Raw genomic sequence first — 16,805 nt, forward strand, 5'->3', positions numbered from 1 at the left:
AGAATTGTGGGGTCACCATCACTAGAGGGGTCACTAGCAGGAGTAAGGAGGTCCTGATTACTCTATATAGATAGAATTGTGGGGTCACCATCACTAGAGGGGTCACTAGCAGGAGTAAGGAGGTCCTGATTCCCTTATATAGACAGGATCTGAGTCTCATCTCAAAAGAATTAAGATTCTGAGGCTTTTCTAGATCCCTTGGTGAGGGTAATTAATGTCTAGGACAGTGGATCCCAGGACCCGAGAGGTTGTTATGAATTTCTAAGGCAATTTTTCAGTGTTTAGTTAGCAGAAGGTGAGGAGCTTAATGATTGTCTGCTCAGGCACAAAATCTGCATCCTGGGAGGACTGAGGGATGAACACAGCAGTGGAGGAGCATTGCCAAGGTGAGTATCAGTGAGAAAGCTTTTTTGAAAGCCGAGCCAGGATGGATGAAGACCAAAAATGCAGAATTGGAAGGAGATCTCCTACAACATTACATTATTTTATCACTGTCATCTCCTTAGGAAATATGAGACCTCATGTCCATCACATGTGACCTGGAACTGGCAGAACACGTGTCACCCATGTAGCGTATGGTGTCCTGTGTTACTCTGGGTCATCATGGTATCTGTTATTTATCCTGAAATAAAGATAAATCCTCTGCGTGTGGAAGCCTCGTGTAATCCCTTAATATCCCCTCTGTTTATTCTCTCATATCATTTCACTATTACACCATTCCAGCACAATGCAGTGCAAAAGGAAGATCATCACAGTCATTGCAATCCTGGTGACATGGGGATTGTAGATTTACTGACACAAAAGGGGTGAATTATGGATTGGGAAACCCATCCCCTGGATTACTTTTGCCATCTTTTAGCATTTCTGTAGCTTTCAGAGTCTGCTTGCAGCAGGTAGGCATGCCTGGTGACTTCTAACTGGCAGCGAGCATTGCAAATACAGATTTACAGGATAGCAGAAACAAATGATCATGTCATCCAGCAAAATGAGCTTGAAGGGCAGATTTGTCTCCGGGGTAGGCAAGTTTGCCCAAATGCAAAAAGAAGAGTGGTAGGAATTCACAGTTTGAGGAGCCCCTAGCAACCTCTGGAGGAACCCTGGGGCTCCACCGGACCCTGGTTAAGAATGGCTTATTTGGATTATAATAATGCATACACAAGATCATAAGGCCTGATTTATTAAAGCTCTCCAAGACTGGAGAAGATAGACTATGATGGGAGAACCTAGGTGATCCATATTTAGGAAATCCAGTCCAGGTTTGCCTGATCACTCAGGTTCTCCCATGATAGTCTATTCTCTCCAGCCTTGGAGAGCTTTAATAAATCAGGCTCATTGTGTCATTTGTCCAAGTTTTTTCTGTAGGAATCAAAGATATATCGTTTTGTTTTACAATCGTGCTATGAATACTTAAACTGCGTACACACGTGCAATTTTTGTCGTTGGAAAGGATCTTTCACGATCCTTTCCAACGACAAAGGACTACACGATGCATGAACGGTGCTGTACATACAGCACCGTTCTGCTCTATGGAGAGGAGAGGGGGAACTAAGTTATATCGTACGAATGCCCGGGTAAGATAAATCCAACTTCAAATAAGATCACAGCAAACTAGAAACTGGTGTGACCACTTGATACATGAGAAGATCTCTGGACCAATGTCAACTTTTATATCGGGGGCTTTCGGTAGCTTGGATGAATTTTGGCAATGACACATCAGTGTTCTCTGCAGAATTTTTTTTAAGTTGAGTGAAAAGAAGCTTTAAACAGGTGTCAGCCCCTGTAATGGCACCCAATTTCCAGTAACTGAAAAAGTACTGGGTGGTGCGCCCGGCTAAAAGGGTCTGGGGGAACACTGCACCTTATAAAGTAGCAAAATATATATTTTTTTGAATGTTCCACCTGAGATAATGTAATCATAAAATAAATGTGAACATCTGTGGCCATTATTGGAGGATTTCACACCATTTTGAAATCCTCAGTCTATATTTTATGGGTGAATTCTGTGGGTACATTCCAAGCCAAAGCCATGAAAGGGAGGTACAACTGGAAGGAGTGAATCTTCAACAGAGAAGGGCCCAGGCATCCTCAATCCCAGCATGATAAGTTAACAGCTTAAATAACCTCCATGGGGTGTCCTTACTTTTTTACCTTTGTGTTTCTCCAGGGTATCACTGAACCATGAATTTCAGGTCCTGCATATGACAAAATTGGAATGTATTTTTAGCAAAAAGAGATCACGTGCCTGGGACCAACATATGGGCAGATTATAATTTGTGAGCCAACCTACCGCAATAAAAAAAGTGGCTCAGACATTTACGCTTTGTTAATTCACATAAAGCAGGAGCTGACATGCGGAATTAGGAAGTATGGAGCACGAATGGATCCTGGGCTTTTTCTTCTCATGACATACTGAATTTAATTCAATGCCATTTTAGTCAGTTTCCCTGGGGTAGGTCTTTGTACCAAGCCGGCTGGTGTCACTTTGAGCTGGCCTATGCACTGGGTTTCAGGTATGTCACCTACCCTGTCATGTTGGTGCCATGCCTAACATATCCTTATCAGAGCAAAACTACAGGATGCAATGTCTGCAGCCCTGAGGTGGTCATGCATGGTCAGGACAGGAAGTAATGAGATATCTCCAAAGAGAATAAATACATATTTACTCCTTTCCTGGGCACTGAACACACACTATGTCCTCAGCCCTCAGGGTGTTTTTCAACCTGAAGACTGGGGACATCTTGTGGTGAATGGGGATTACTGCAAGAGACAGCTCTAGATTGAAAGCGTCATTATCCTCTAGATTGAAGATAAGCGTCCTTATTAAGCGTTTGTTTTTGTTTTTTTGTTTTTTTTTTACAAAAGCTGACTTAAACTCCTGGAAAATTGAACTTAATTATTTTCTGCCTCATTACTATTTTTCCTTTTCTCACAGTGTTTAGTCTGCCCTTAGCTGTGCACTGAGGATCATCGGTCTCACTTTTCCAGTATTATCCATTATGCTTGTGGTAGCCTTCCTATCCCTGGACACTAATCTGACAAATCAGCTGCATTGTGTCCGAGCGCACAGTCCCGACATCACTGAGGTGGCTCCCAGCCAATGAGCTTCCTGCCTTCTGCGTCTTTCTCTTCCAGCAAGAGGAGGAGGTCCTGATTACTCTATATAGATAGATTTGTGTGGTCACCATCACTAGAGGGGTCACCAGCAAGAGGAGGAGGTCCTGATTCCTCAATATAGATAGAATTGTGGGGTCACCATCACTAGAGGGGTCACTAGCAGGAGGAAGGAGGTCCTGATTCCCTATATATAGATAGAATTGTGGGGTCACCATCACTAGAGGGGTCACTAGCAGGAGGAAGGAGGTCCTGATTCCTCTATATAGATAGATTTGTGTGGTCACCATCACTAGAGGGGTCACCAGCAAGAGGAGGAGGTCCTGATTCCTCTATATAGATAGAATTGTGGGGTCACCATCACTAGAGGGGTCACCGGCAAGAGGAGGAGGTCCTGATTACTCTAAATAGATAGAATTGTGGGGTCACCATCACTAGAGGGGAATTGTGGATTTCTCATCTCACCCCATTGGATGGTTTCCTCTCACCTTCTGCAGGTAAACTGAACATTTTTAGATTTTCTATGACTTTCTGTCTTGGTGACAATGGTTTCCAGGGCAAACAGAGCAGAATCTTTTCCCAGCGGGAGATACACATTAATGACGCAGAATCATATGACGTTTGGCACAGAGAAATGTAATCTTATCACAGTGTAGAGTCAAACATTTGTACCTTGTGCAGGAAATTTTACGCTGTCCTTCTGTACACAGGAACTATATACAGGTCTGATGGTTCTAAATATCCCTATGTGGGAAGACAAGGCCCCATTATCTGACCCCTGATATCAGTTCTCTCAGACTGACATCTGCAATCACCTGGAGAGATGAACAGAGCTAATCATTGGTACCACCCGGGAAGAGAAAAGCTGCATCTGCTGAACACACCACGGATGAGGCCCCGGGTGGCCAGCACAGATACAGAGAGGGGTAGAAATTAGATTTATCTGGCAGCTCAGCTTTAAATTAAACACAAGAAATGAAATGATGGGATGCGTGATGACAGGTCTAAAGGAAGTATATGTATAATATATATGTGTGCAAACCAGATAAATAAAACCCTTACTCCGGTCAGATAAAAAAATAAACAGTTTTTGCCTATCTATTCCAGGAGCTGGTGTGAACACAGTTCTTGCTTCTGCCCTGCTTTTTCAACATGAACGGGTGTTTCTGTCTTTTGGATGGGTGGTCATTGGCTGGTATCACCCTTGCTCAACGCCTATGGGTGACTAAATCAAGAATAGGAGACTACGCTGCAACATTAGCACCCAAGTGAACTATTCCTTGTATTGATTAGCATAAATAAAAAGTGTAGCATAATACAGTTTTTTTACTTTAGTAATCAGAATTTGTCATTATTCAAGCATCTTCTCATCTCTTGTACTGCAGCACTGAGAAGAATGGACACTGGAAGCCAATAAGACCCCACTGCTGAGCACAAGATTACATCCACGTGTCCTCAAAGAGCTGAGCTCAGTTATTTCAAAGCCATTGTTTCTAATTTTTAGAAACTTATTAATCACTGGCTTGGTACCAATGGTTTGGCAAAAGGCCAATGTCGTTCTATCTTTAAAAAGGGAGCAAAGTCATTACCAAGTAACTACAGACTGATAAGCTTAACTTCTGTAGTTGGAAAGATCCCAGAAAGATTAATAAAGAACCACATAGGTGAGTTTTTGCTAGAAAATAATATTATAAGTGATAGCATGAATTTAGGAAATACCAAAGTTGTCAAACAAATGTACTCTTTTTTATGAGGAAATAAGTAAACAGGTAGACAGTGGATTAGCAGTTGATATAGTGTACTTGGACTTTACTAAAGCATTTGATACCCCACAGACAGTTAATATGCAAGTTAGGGTCTATATGTTTAGAAAATTCAATCTTTAAATGGATAGAGAACTGGCTTAAAGACCGCATCTAGAGAGTAGTGATTAATGTGTTCATTACTCTGAATGGTCCAAGGTTATTAGTGGTGTACCCCAGGGTTCAGTGATGGGACCTTTACTGTTTAACATTTTTAATAAATTATATAGAGTTTGGGATTAAAAGTACCATTTCTGTGTTTGCGGATGACACCAAACTATGTAATGAAATTATGTCCGTACAGGATGTCTAAAATTTACAAGCAGACCTGGATGTACTGTTTGGGCAGCCAAGTGGCAAATTACATTTATTACTGAGAAATGTAAAAGTATTTGCTCTGTCTCTGTCCCCCATTGGTGCTCCTGTGTTGTCCCCATTACACTGGCTTCCATTGGAGATTGCTCGTAGTCATTCCAGCACACATTACACAAGCACAGCCAACAAAAAGGTGGAAATTTATGTCATAGTCTGAGAATAACAAAAACAAACCTTCTTCTCTATAAATAGGGGTACACCTCCCACGGGGGTCAGCTTACAATGCTAACATATCATTTGTCCATAACCAAATATAGATTGCTGAAAACCACTAGCTTGGCAGAAATTGTACAAAGCTACGGCCAGTAATGTTATAGCTAGAACAGGAAGAAGATTATCTATATATGACAGCAATATGACACCATAGGGGGAATATTAATACTGAATATTATTATTTCTATGAATGGATCTGAGACACTGAGCTTCTGCAGGGTGACAATAAAAGCTTTTTCAGCACTAACAATGTTCATGAACTCATAAACGATAAACTGATCTCATCATTCTGGAGCAATGGAGAGCTGATTTATTGTCAGATCTTTGTTGGATGAATAGGTGTCATATAGTCTTGGACCTGTGTAAGGGAATAATTCTTTCCCCAAAAAATGTCTTATATACAACACAAAGCAATGTCATCCAGCACTAAGCTATTCGCATACAAAAACAAGGAACCTCCAAATTCTGGTAACACACCGGGTATGTAATTATTAAAACAAGCAGCCGATAACACATTGGTTGTGATTAAGCTCTCCAAGGCTGGAAAGGATATATTTTCATCAATGAACCTGGGGGATCCTGCAAACTATGAATGGATGTGGTCCAGAACTCAAAACATTTGCTAGCAAATGACTTTGAAGAAATCTTTTACAGGTTTGCTGATGAAAGTGTATCTATTCCAGCCTTGGAGAGCTTTAATAAATCAGGAGCAATAAGAGGAAATCCTGGGGCAATTTACTGAGTATTACTGAGGTGTAAATTGTTCATGGTCAGTATGGCGCTGGGATTTGTGTTACTTGAATTTGGTTCACATACTGTTTGGATGAAGATGTCCACCCATTCTGCCTTTAGGATATCCCAAATCTGAATACCAATGTCAATGGGGAAGAAACATTTTTTAGTGGCATGGGGAAGCTGTAGTATTACCTGGACTCCCATTGGAGGACCAGGGCATTGTGGAAGAACCTGCTCTCCAAATTTTGATTAATTGAGGCATTTTTGGAGTTACCAAACAGAACCGAAGTTGAAATTTGATGGTTAAATATTAGTTAAACTTTGAGCACGATGTCTCAGAGGTTAGCACTCTGACCTTTGCAGTGCTGAGTCCCAGGTTCGAATCTCAGCCAGGACCCTATCTGCATGAAGTTTGCACGTTCTCCCTGTGTTTGTGTGGGTTTCCTCCGGGTACTCTGGGTTTCCTCCCACATCCCAAAAACATGCAGTTAGGTTAATTGGCTTCACCCTAAATTACCCTTAGACTGTATTAAAGACATATGAATATGGTAGGGACTTAGATTGTGAGCTCATCTGAGAGACAGCTAGTGACATGACTATGTAAAGCGCTACATAATATGCGCTATATAAATACTGTGTAATAATCATATCAACGCCAGCTGTTGGTTGGTAACCCTTGTAGTCTTTATTAGATGTGAACCTAACTAACAAGATTCACCATTTTCACCCATTGTTGCTGCTCTGTGCAGCTGATCTCCTGGTTTATGTACTCCAGCAATGGATTTTCTAACTGCAATGGACCATGGCTGGGTATTGTGTGCTGAGCAGCCACTTGTAGTCTCCAACAGAAGAACTTGTGTGATAAATGACAGCTATAACAGAAAGGGTCTGAACCCAGACCATCATAGCAGGATCACCAGGGTTTCCTTTAAAGAAAGCTGAAGTCTCTGTTCTAAAATACATCAGCATTCCAGAAAAAAATGTCCTATCATTAATTGACTTTAATGGATGTCATTAAAAAATCATTCGTCAAACTTTCATTTCCAAAATCTGTTTTTATTACTTTCAATATGCTTTCAAACCACACTGACATTTGTCATGAAATGAATATCAGCGTATTAGACACTTATATCGCTTGTCTGTCTGCTCATTCGAGGTCCTGTAAGCACAATATGTAATTTTCTACAAATTACATTACCATTACAAATCCTAATAGGTGCCACCAGAGAGGGGAACCGTCTCTATTATTCATTCCAGTTATTTTATCGGCTTCTATTGGCAGTGTTTCGGCAGAATAAAGAAGGAGGTATTCTAGTATTCTTCCCACTGACTCCTATGGTAATATACTGTGAGCTGTGAATTCAGAAATTATAGCCGGGGTTCCCTGAAGACCTGAAAGGTATTTTAAGGGTTCCCCTATGTTAAAAAAGTCAAAGAATGGCTGCATTGGATTATTCATCAATCAAGTTGCAATGTGACATTGGACAATGCATGGGCATAAACCCTGCATCACCAGGGGATAAGAAAGCCCAGTCAGCCATTCTCTATTCTACTTGGTCATGGATACCATCCAGCTGTAAACAGGATGCAAAAAGTTTGTTTGGTCTTTCAACTTTAGGGTAAATTACTGTAAAAGGGGTAAATTTAGAACACATTCTTGTCCCACTTATCTTTCTAACCTGGTAAAAAAAAAATACTCCCCAAGCCGCTCTCTTCATTTCTCCAATGACCTAGTAATGGCTTCCTCACTCATAACCTCATCACACGCACGGCTCCAAGACTTCTCTGAGCTGCCCCGACTCTCTGGAATGGTCTCCTCATCCTATTCGGCTTGCTCCTACTTTCTGCTTATTTAAAAAAGCACCCAAAACCCATTTTTTAAAACTTGCCTACCCATATTTTTCAGTCTTTTGAAACCATCACTACTTCCCACTACTACATATCTCCCCTCCTATTGTGTGATACTTCCCCACCTCCTAGATTGTAAGCTCTTCGGGGCAGGGTCCTCCCTCCTTCTGTGTCAATGTCTGTATCTGTCTGTCATTCTCAACACTATTTAAAGTACAGCGCTGTGTAATATGTTGGCACTTTATAAATCCTGTTTATTATTATTATTAATAATAATAATAATAACAGGGATTATTTGAGATGAGAACTGGATCCTTATGGGGGAAAATAGGTTCTGATTCCTATTCAGTGTTCTCCCTAGCCTCTTTTAGCTGGGCGCACCACCCGGCACTTTTCACTACCCTGTTGTTTTAGGGTGGTTACTGAAAAGTTGGGTTACAATACAGGGGCCAACACCTGCCTACAGCTTCTTCCCACCCAGCTTAACAAAATGTCTGGATAGAATACTGCTATTCAACCTTGTCTCCAAGACTCATTGGAGGGGTGATGGAGGAGTAGTTTGCACACTTAGAAATTATTATGAATATGAAGAGTTTGAATACATCTGCATTTATTTAAGAAATGTCTTATAGTCATGTATGTACTTCTGATCATTTTAGATCTATTTCCCCATCGCATGGAATTGCCCCTTCTTGGGTGAAATGTATGAATGATACACAGAGGTGACACATATGTAATGTCAGACATATATAAACAAATTCGTAGAATATTGCAATAAGTGCGTATGATTTGGAAACAGACATTCATTAACTGTGTTTGTTGGGTTAATTCTCATTACATGCAGGGATGGTTTTAAACAAAATGGAGCAAAAAAAAGTGGAAAGCCCCAAATGCCCAGCAATTCAGCTTTTTGCGCACCTGTTATTCTGTCAGTTGTGGAACTAGAATTGCCCAGACATCAGAATAGTGGGACCCCAAAAACCTTTATTGGGATATGAATGTATGAATGCTACAATGGAGACATCAGGATAGTAAGACCCTCGAGAACCTTCAATGGGATATGGACATGTACAGCGGAGATATCGTGATAGTGAGCCACCCAAGAACCTTCAATGGGATATGGACATGTACAGAGGAGATATCGGGATAGTGGGACACCAAGAACCTTCAATGGATATGGACATGTACAGAGGAGATATCGGGATAGTGGGACACCAAGAACCTTCAATGGGATATGGACATGTACAGCGGAGTTATCGGGATAGTGGCACACCAGAAACCTTCAATGGGATATGAACATGTACAACGGAGATATCTGGCACGTAGAAAAACCATGGAAATGAGTCTAAATAAATCAAAGTGTTTTCGGTTTCCAGGACCTCCCTCTCCATGTGCCCCTACCACACATTGGAGCAGGAGAAGGAGGTTGCACAGCACACAATCCTGTGAAAAGCCTGCTAAATCCAGCAGCGATTGAGTATTTGAGATCAGAGGTAAATAAAGCACCCTTCTCACTACACTGACAGTACAATGCTCTACTTACTGCCTACAGCCTAAGATTGCATTTTAATTAAAGCAATCATTATGCAGATGACACAAAACCCACTGATTTGGGATACTGTTACTTTGCATTTACTCCCCCAATTGGTGATATTCAATGATAACGGCCACCACCACCAGGAAAATATACCCACACAGACCTTTCACAGCTTCAGCCAGAGCCTAATTGCCCGGCCACTCAGACATTCATCATCCAGGTCACAAAACAAAATCACAAACCCGACCCAATAGAATTTACCAAAATAGATAGCGGCTGCAGGCTGGTTAACCTCTTCATGGCTATGGGAGCTTTTTATTCCTTTATGACCAGAGTTTTTATGAGGCAGTTAGATGCAGCAAAGGCTTGAAGCAGGCTGATCTTTTGACAGTGATCATCGGCTAAGTGCCAACGTGTTTGTTTCCAAGGCTCTGCAGTTCTGACACTACAAACAAGCAGATCAAAGCAATGAGTAAGTACAGGTGCACCCTGATGGACAATGCCAACCAATGGGGTGGGCACCTCAATGGGGAAGGTCAGCCTCATCCAGGTAAAGATCTTTTACTGCAACTGGAAATACTTCAAACTCCTAAAGGGGCAACACAGCCTGTTTTACCTCTGTGATAGGCAGCACAGCTTCTATTACCACTACCTGTAGAAAGTCTAGAACAATCTCTATAACCCATTTCCTCTTAAACAGCCGCACCCAGCTATTTGGCAGAATAGCCTCTAATACTGCCACCGCTAGGGACAAAATAGCCTCCAATCCTATGCAGATTCAGAATGCCATGCCCTGTTTCTACCTTGCTTAAACCTACCTGCCTAAACCTTACCAAGCAAAAGGGGCAAAGAAATCTCTATTGCCTGTACCCTTCTGTTGGGCAAATAAGCGTCTATTACCCTCCGGAACTGCATCCATTATGTTCATCTGTAAAAGGGGCAGATTTAGAGGTATTGCCCCACCTTAAGAAAAGACAGAAGAACCTTTACAATCCCACTTGTTAAATTAGGTAAAAGAATTCTATTACCCCATATGTAGAAGGGGTAAAGAAGCCTTCATTATCTGTACACTGTTTGGGGGGCTTTATTACCCTTTTAGAACAGTCAGGTGAGCCTCTATTACCTCCACCTGTCGAAGAGGCAGAATTGTAACCAGTACCTCCACCTCTCACAGAAGCAGGGAAGCCTCGAAATTCCTCATTCTTCAGAAGTGGAGAGAAGGCCCCCATTACCCCCACATATTAAAGAGGCAGAAAAGTCCCCCCCCCCACCCCACCCCACACACACTTCTAGAGGTAGAGCAGCCTCCACGATCTCTATAAAGAAGGGGCAGTTTTTCCTCCATTACCTTCATATCTGCTAGGGGTAGAAAGGACTTTTATTTGTAAAATGTGCAAAGAAGACTTTATATTTCATATCCCAATGAGGGACAGCCTCTGTTACCTCTACCCCACAGAGGGGCAAAACAGCTCTGTTACATCCACCAGAGTAAAAAAATAGACTTTATTAACGCCAACCTTAAAAAGATACAGCAGCCTGTATGACCTCCACTTCTTTAAAGAACAGATCAGCCTCCATACTGTCCACCTACAGAGGGACAGGACTGCCTTTATTATCTTTACCCCACAGAGGGGCAAAACAGCCTCTATTACCCCAAATATATGCAGAGATAGAACAAACTCTATTAACTCTATCCCAGAGAAGGACAGCACAGCCTCTCTTACCTTCACCCCCCGAGGCACAGAACAGCCGGTAATATCCCCATGAAGGGGGATAAAACAATTACTTATAGAAAGGGCTGTTTCTATTACCTGCAGAAGGGGAGTTATAACCTCTATTACCCATAAAAAGGGCAGTTCAGCCTCTTACCTGTGGAAGGGGCAGTAAAGCAAAACCTCTAGTACTTGAAGAAAGGAAAGTAGAATCTCTTTTACCAGTAGAATGAAGAGAAAAGTCTTTATTATTTGTAAAAGGGGAAGGGGCAGTAAAATCTCGGACCTGAAAAAGAGGCGTCAGAGCTTTCATTGCCTACTACATGAACAGAACCTCTACAACCCTTCGAAAAGACAAAAGAGCTTTTTTTGCCTGTAAAAGGGAAAACAATCTTTATAACCTGTAGAATAGACTGTAGAGACTCTATTACAATTAGAAAAAGGCATAATTGCCTCTATTTCCTGTAGGAGGGGTAGTAGAGCATCTAATACTGGTACAAGGGGCAGTTAATCTTCTAGTGCATATAGAGTAATCAGTATGGCCTCTATTGCCTGTAGAAAGGGCTATTGAGCGTGTATTTCCTGTAAAAGGGGCAGACCAGCCCGTTACTTCTAAAGAGGGCAATAAAGTCTCTATTATCCATAGAAGGGGTAGTAAAGCCTCTAATATCTGTAGAAGGGGCAGTAGAGTCTATATTACCTGTAAAGAGGGCAATAACGTCTCTTTTATTTGTGGAAGGGGCAGTAAAGCCTCTAATATCTATTAAAGGGGTAGTAGAGTCTCTATTACCTGTAATAGGGGCAGTAGAGCAAATGTTACCTGTAGGGGTAGCAGAATGTCTATTATCAGTAAAAAGGGGTAGTAGAGTCTCTATTACATGTAAAAGGGGCATACAACCTTTATTATCTGTAGAATGAGAAGGAGAGCCTCTATTATCTGTAGTAGGGGTTGTAGAGTCTATATTACATGTAAAAGGGGCAATAAAGCCTCTATTACCTGTAGAAGGGATAGTGGAGCCTCTATTACCTGTAAAAGGGGCAGTAGAGTCTCTATTACCTGTAAAATGGGATAGTAATGCCTATATTATCTGTAGAATGGGTAGTAGAGCCTCTATCTATTACCTGTAGAAGGGGTAGGAGAGCCTTAATTATATGTAGAAAGGGTAGTGGAGTCTCTATTACCTGTAAAAGGGGCAGTAAAGTCTCTATTATCTGTAGAAGGGGTAGGGGAGTTTCTATTACCTGTAAAAGGGGCAGTAAAGGCTCTATTACCTGTAAAAGGGGCAGTAAAGGCTCTATTATCTGTAGAAGGGGTAAGGGAGCTTGTCTTACCTGTGACAGAGACATTCTGGACTTTCCTGCGCTCCGAGAAATCACAGCTGAAGTTTAATCCCTGCAGGCCACCTGTGAAATTGCCACTGTAACCGGTGACATTGCCGGTGATGTTCAGACTGGATATTCTGCTCAGTCGGCAGAACAGCTCCTGCAGGGAAGTGGCATTGCCTGGCAGTCTCAGGGCATCCATGCTCCTGGTCCAGGCTATCCGCAAAGCACTTGTTGGGAATCCAGATGGACAGGGCACGCTTTCAGCTTCACAGGGGTGAAGCCTTCGTACTTTTCTCCTTTTTATAGCTCTAATTCTGCTCCATCTGCTGTCATTGTCACTTTGCTGTCACTTTGTCCCCTCTCAGCTTGTCCCCCATTGCTCAGCCTCTGGTAGCAGCCAGCAGCAGGTAGCTCCTATGAATGCGGAGATCAGTCACAGGCTGGGATATGGTCTGTGACTGTGTGTGAACAAGGGATGTGACTGATAATAAATGTATATTCCTTCACATTCACTCCAGCTTAATGCACAAAGGATGCAGCTCCTCTCCTGCTGTACTGTAGCGCCCTCCTCTGGATATATGCAGGCACTGCATCCTCTTAGTGGTGTCAGTGAAAAGCTCTCTGAGTTACGCAACAAAAGAAGTGAAATGGCTTTGTTTTCTGACCTCTGTCAGCAGTACATACTGAAGGTGCTTGTAACACGTGCTTAAGTCTGTATAGAGTCCTAATAAATATTGTTTATGACAAGCAATTCCAAATACTCGTTCTTACAAAATCTGTTATGTACACACATATACATGACTGATAGTCAGTTGATATATCCACAATGTCTTCACATCTGTAGTCAGTGCTGAGCTCTTCAATCCTTGAAGAAGGGTATCATTGCCTGGTGTATGGAATCACGGCTTGTAATTCCATTTGGTGAGAATCCTCCTTGGTCGAGAGTGAATGTTATTTATTACCTGTTCGCAGGTCTATAGGGAACAGATAAAAGGAACAGAAAAAAGATCACTGATGAAGGTATCCATTTGCTCCTGTTAGTGAGCTGTCAGTGATAGACTGACAGCACTGTCCAGAGCAATACTGACTGACAGACCTACCACTTTTTATTTAATATTATTAATATTAATAATAATAATAATAAACAGCAATTATATAGCGCCAACATATTATGCAGTGCTGTACATTACATAAGGGTTGCAAATGACAGGCAGATCAGACAGTGGCACAGGAGAAGGAGAGGACCCTGCCCTGATGAGCTTACAATCTAGGAGTCACTTCCCATCTTTTCTGTATACAGCGAATATAAAAAACTGATAAGTTTCTAGAAAGACTTTTGAAATTAGTGAGCAGAGCAGGGCAGAGGTAAAAGAGGTGCCACCATGTTGGGGGTGGGGCTACCTGGTGCAGGAGCTCAGTCATATCCAGCACTGTGTCAGACCATGTACTGACCACGTGCAGACTTTAGCTTCCGCCAAGGACAACCTCCTCCTGGTACTGTTGTTGAGGTTATTTGTTGGGTTCTTCTCTACTTGTGGAAATAAACCCAAAAAAACTTTATCAACAGTAAAACATGATTGCAATTTACCTTGAGCAATATTGGTGTATTAGGTATTTCAGCCTCTATGAATGGTCCCCTGCATGGTGAAAGTGTCAAAATACAGAAATAATTATCCACGGCTGAGTGGTCTTGCAGTGAGAAGGTTCCAGTATAGGTCCTATAGATTGTCTCTCCCTGGGAGTTTCTTCTGCTGCCCATAAACACATTGCCAGGTTAATTTCTGTGTGATTACATTTTGTAGGTCGATGCGGCTGGGCACTGAGCCAGTAAATCGGCACCATAGATCGATAGCTGCTTAGGAAACTGCAATAAAAAAAATGTAATAAAATCACGATTTTGCAAATGTCTAGCAGAATCCAATCCTGAGCCTGGAATCTTTACTGTACCACAGAACTAAAATTATTTCTAATTTTACAGATATCAGACTGTTATATGGCACAGCATTCACTCCTATACCTACCTGTGTAGCCAATGGGTGGGGGTTTTGACGCTCGAATTTAAGGTAAAATTAAAAAGAAATGCGAGCAGGCAGATCCTTGGGATGATGTCCCTTCTGCAATAACATAAACTCATCTGACTTATTCCAATCTCTTAAAGCGGATCTAAACCCAGAATTTTTACTTTACACAAAAGAGCAGACAACCCTTTTATTAAAAGTAAATTTTTATTTTTTTTTAAAAAAACAGCACTTCCCCTATTTCTCGATGGCGATAAACAATGAATGGGAAAGCAGAGCCTCCTGGGATACCTATGCCACGCATCCAGGAGGGCTCTTAGCTACTTTTTCTGCACATGCCCAAGCAACTCAGGTATGCGCACAAGGAGCCCTTTCATCAATAGGGAAAATAATTGCAGATCTCACGCATGCGCAGTGAGATCGGTAAGTTTTTTACCAATCTACGTCACCTGATCTTGCGCCTGCACAGTGCAAGATCGGGTTAAGAAGGAAGAAGAGAGGAGAAGATGGCGACACCTGGGACAGATACTGGGAAGACGCAGGACTCAATGGAAGAAACCTCCTGACGGACAGAGTGCTCTGCGGGATTGAAGGTAAGTGTGATTTTATTGTTTTGGGTTTACTTACGCTTTAAATACACTCACCTCTCCTTGCTTCATCAGGGGCACCACCATCTTCACCAGCTCCTCTTCAGGGTTTTGGTTCTTCGAACATTTTGATTGGCCAAACCAGAATCATGTAACTTGCACGCATCCTCATTGAGGTTAGTTTATTCCCAGCACTTGGCATCTTTACAAAAAAGATTGTGAAGTGAAAGAAGAAAAAAAAGAAGTGTGTTTTACTGCAGAAGAGACATCACCTGTTCACATTCTAAAAAGTTTAGACCTACTTTATTGCACCACAAAAATTTAAAGTGGAACTAAGGCTGCTTGACTCACCTATCCACATTCCAACGCAAGGTGTGGCCATCTTCCTTTCTTCTTCTTCCTAAGGAAGATCTTCGTCCATCTAGATTGGCCGTACTGGGATAACGTAACTCTCATGCATGAGAATTCGCACTCAGCCCATTCAAGGGAAGCCAGGATTGCTGAATTTCTCCAGCAACCAATCCTGACTCTACGCATGCGTATCTAAGCTTTTTCACATTTCCCTGGAACAATCAGGCAACTAGGACGAATTATTGCAGACAGACATTGCCTGTCCCTTTCTGCAATAATCACAGGCCTGATCCTTAATTTTGTAATAGGGGGACTTTAGTTCCACCTTAGGCTCAGTTTGCATAGAAGGTATCATGGCTGGTGCTGGGTGATTAACAGCTGTCAAGCCCCAAAATAGGCAGCTATCGCAGCATGTAGCACTCAGCATGTTCACAGCAGAGGAGCATTCAGAGGTGGTTGTATTGGCTGGGCAGTGGACATTTCTCAAACACTCGGTGCAGCATCTGGCAGTCATTTTCCAATTGCGCATTAGAAATAGCCCTTAACATCATTGAACTAATCTTCCCCTGCTTTGCCCTTCATTATCCATGATAATTCTAGGCCAGGTATTCTATACTAAATATTCTTTTCAGGTGATGTAAAGAAAATCTTTCCTGAATGTCACCAATCATGTCCTGGAAATACCAGCTGCCTGGCTGTCAGTCCTTTAAATGTAACTATGGGTAAAATCAAAAAGTCAATATAAGGTCTGTGTATTAAATAATGAGACTGATATTTTATTTCTATGACAATTCTAATGTTTGTCCCATTCAATATTCCTTCCATTCACAATGAAGCTCTGATGCAAACTTGTCTCCCCCTGCTGGAAGGTGAGGAGCAGATCAGTTTCTGATGTTTTTTTCTTACCTGCATCTGTCCCTTTAATCATCAATTTCAATTTAGGAAAAAAAGTGCCAAATCTGGTGAATATTGAGAATGTTCCAGCATAGTATTGTGTTTGACAGTCACAGAAAGTGCTGTGTGAGAAGGAGCATTGTCCTGATGTAGAATGAAACCATTTCCCACATTTCTGCCGTCTTTTCCTGACTCTTTCTCTCAGCTTTGTCTTCCTTATAATAATGTTGGGTCACTGTTGTGTCTTCTGGAACCCATTCTACCAAAATGACGCCTTCATGTCACAAAACACGATG

The 16,805-nt window shown here is 41.8% G+C and overlaps 1 protein-coding gene across 1 annotated transcript in view; it reads right to left on the bottom strand.

Moving 5' to 3' along the window:
• The window catches only part of LOC140323355 (cholecystokinin receptor-like), a 31,225-nt gene extending 17,750 nt beyond the window's left edge, over positions 1-13,475 (bottom strand). The window contains exon 1 of the mRNA XM_072400347.1: positions 12,666-13,475. Coding sequence (XP_072256448.1) covers positions 12,666-12,858 — 193 coding nt within the window. The 5' untranslated portion in view covers positions 12,859-13,475. The remainder of the gene's footprint in view (positions 1-12,665) is intronic.
• Between the last annotated feature and the right edge of the window lie 3,330 nt (positions 13,476-16,805).

Source organism: Pyxicephalus adspersus, chromosome 1 (assembly GCF_032062135.1).
Source record: "Pyxicephalus adspersus chromosome 1, UCB_Pads_2.0, whole genome shotgun sequence".
Lineage (NCBI taxonomy): Eukaryota > Metazoa > Chordata > Amphibia > Anura > Pyxicephalidae > Pyxicephalus > Pyxicephalus adspersus.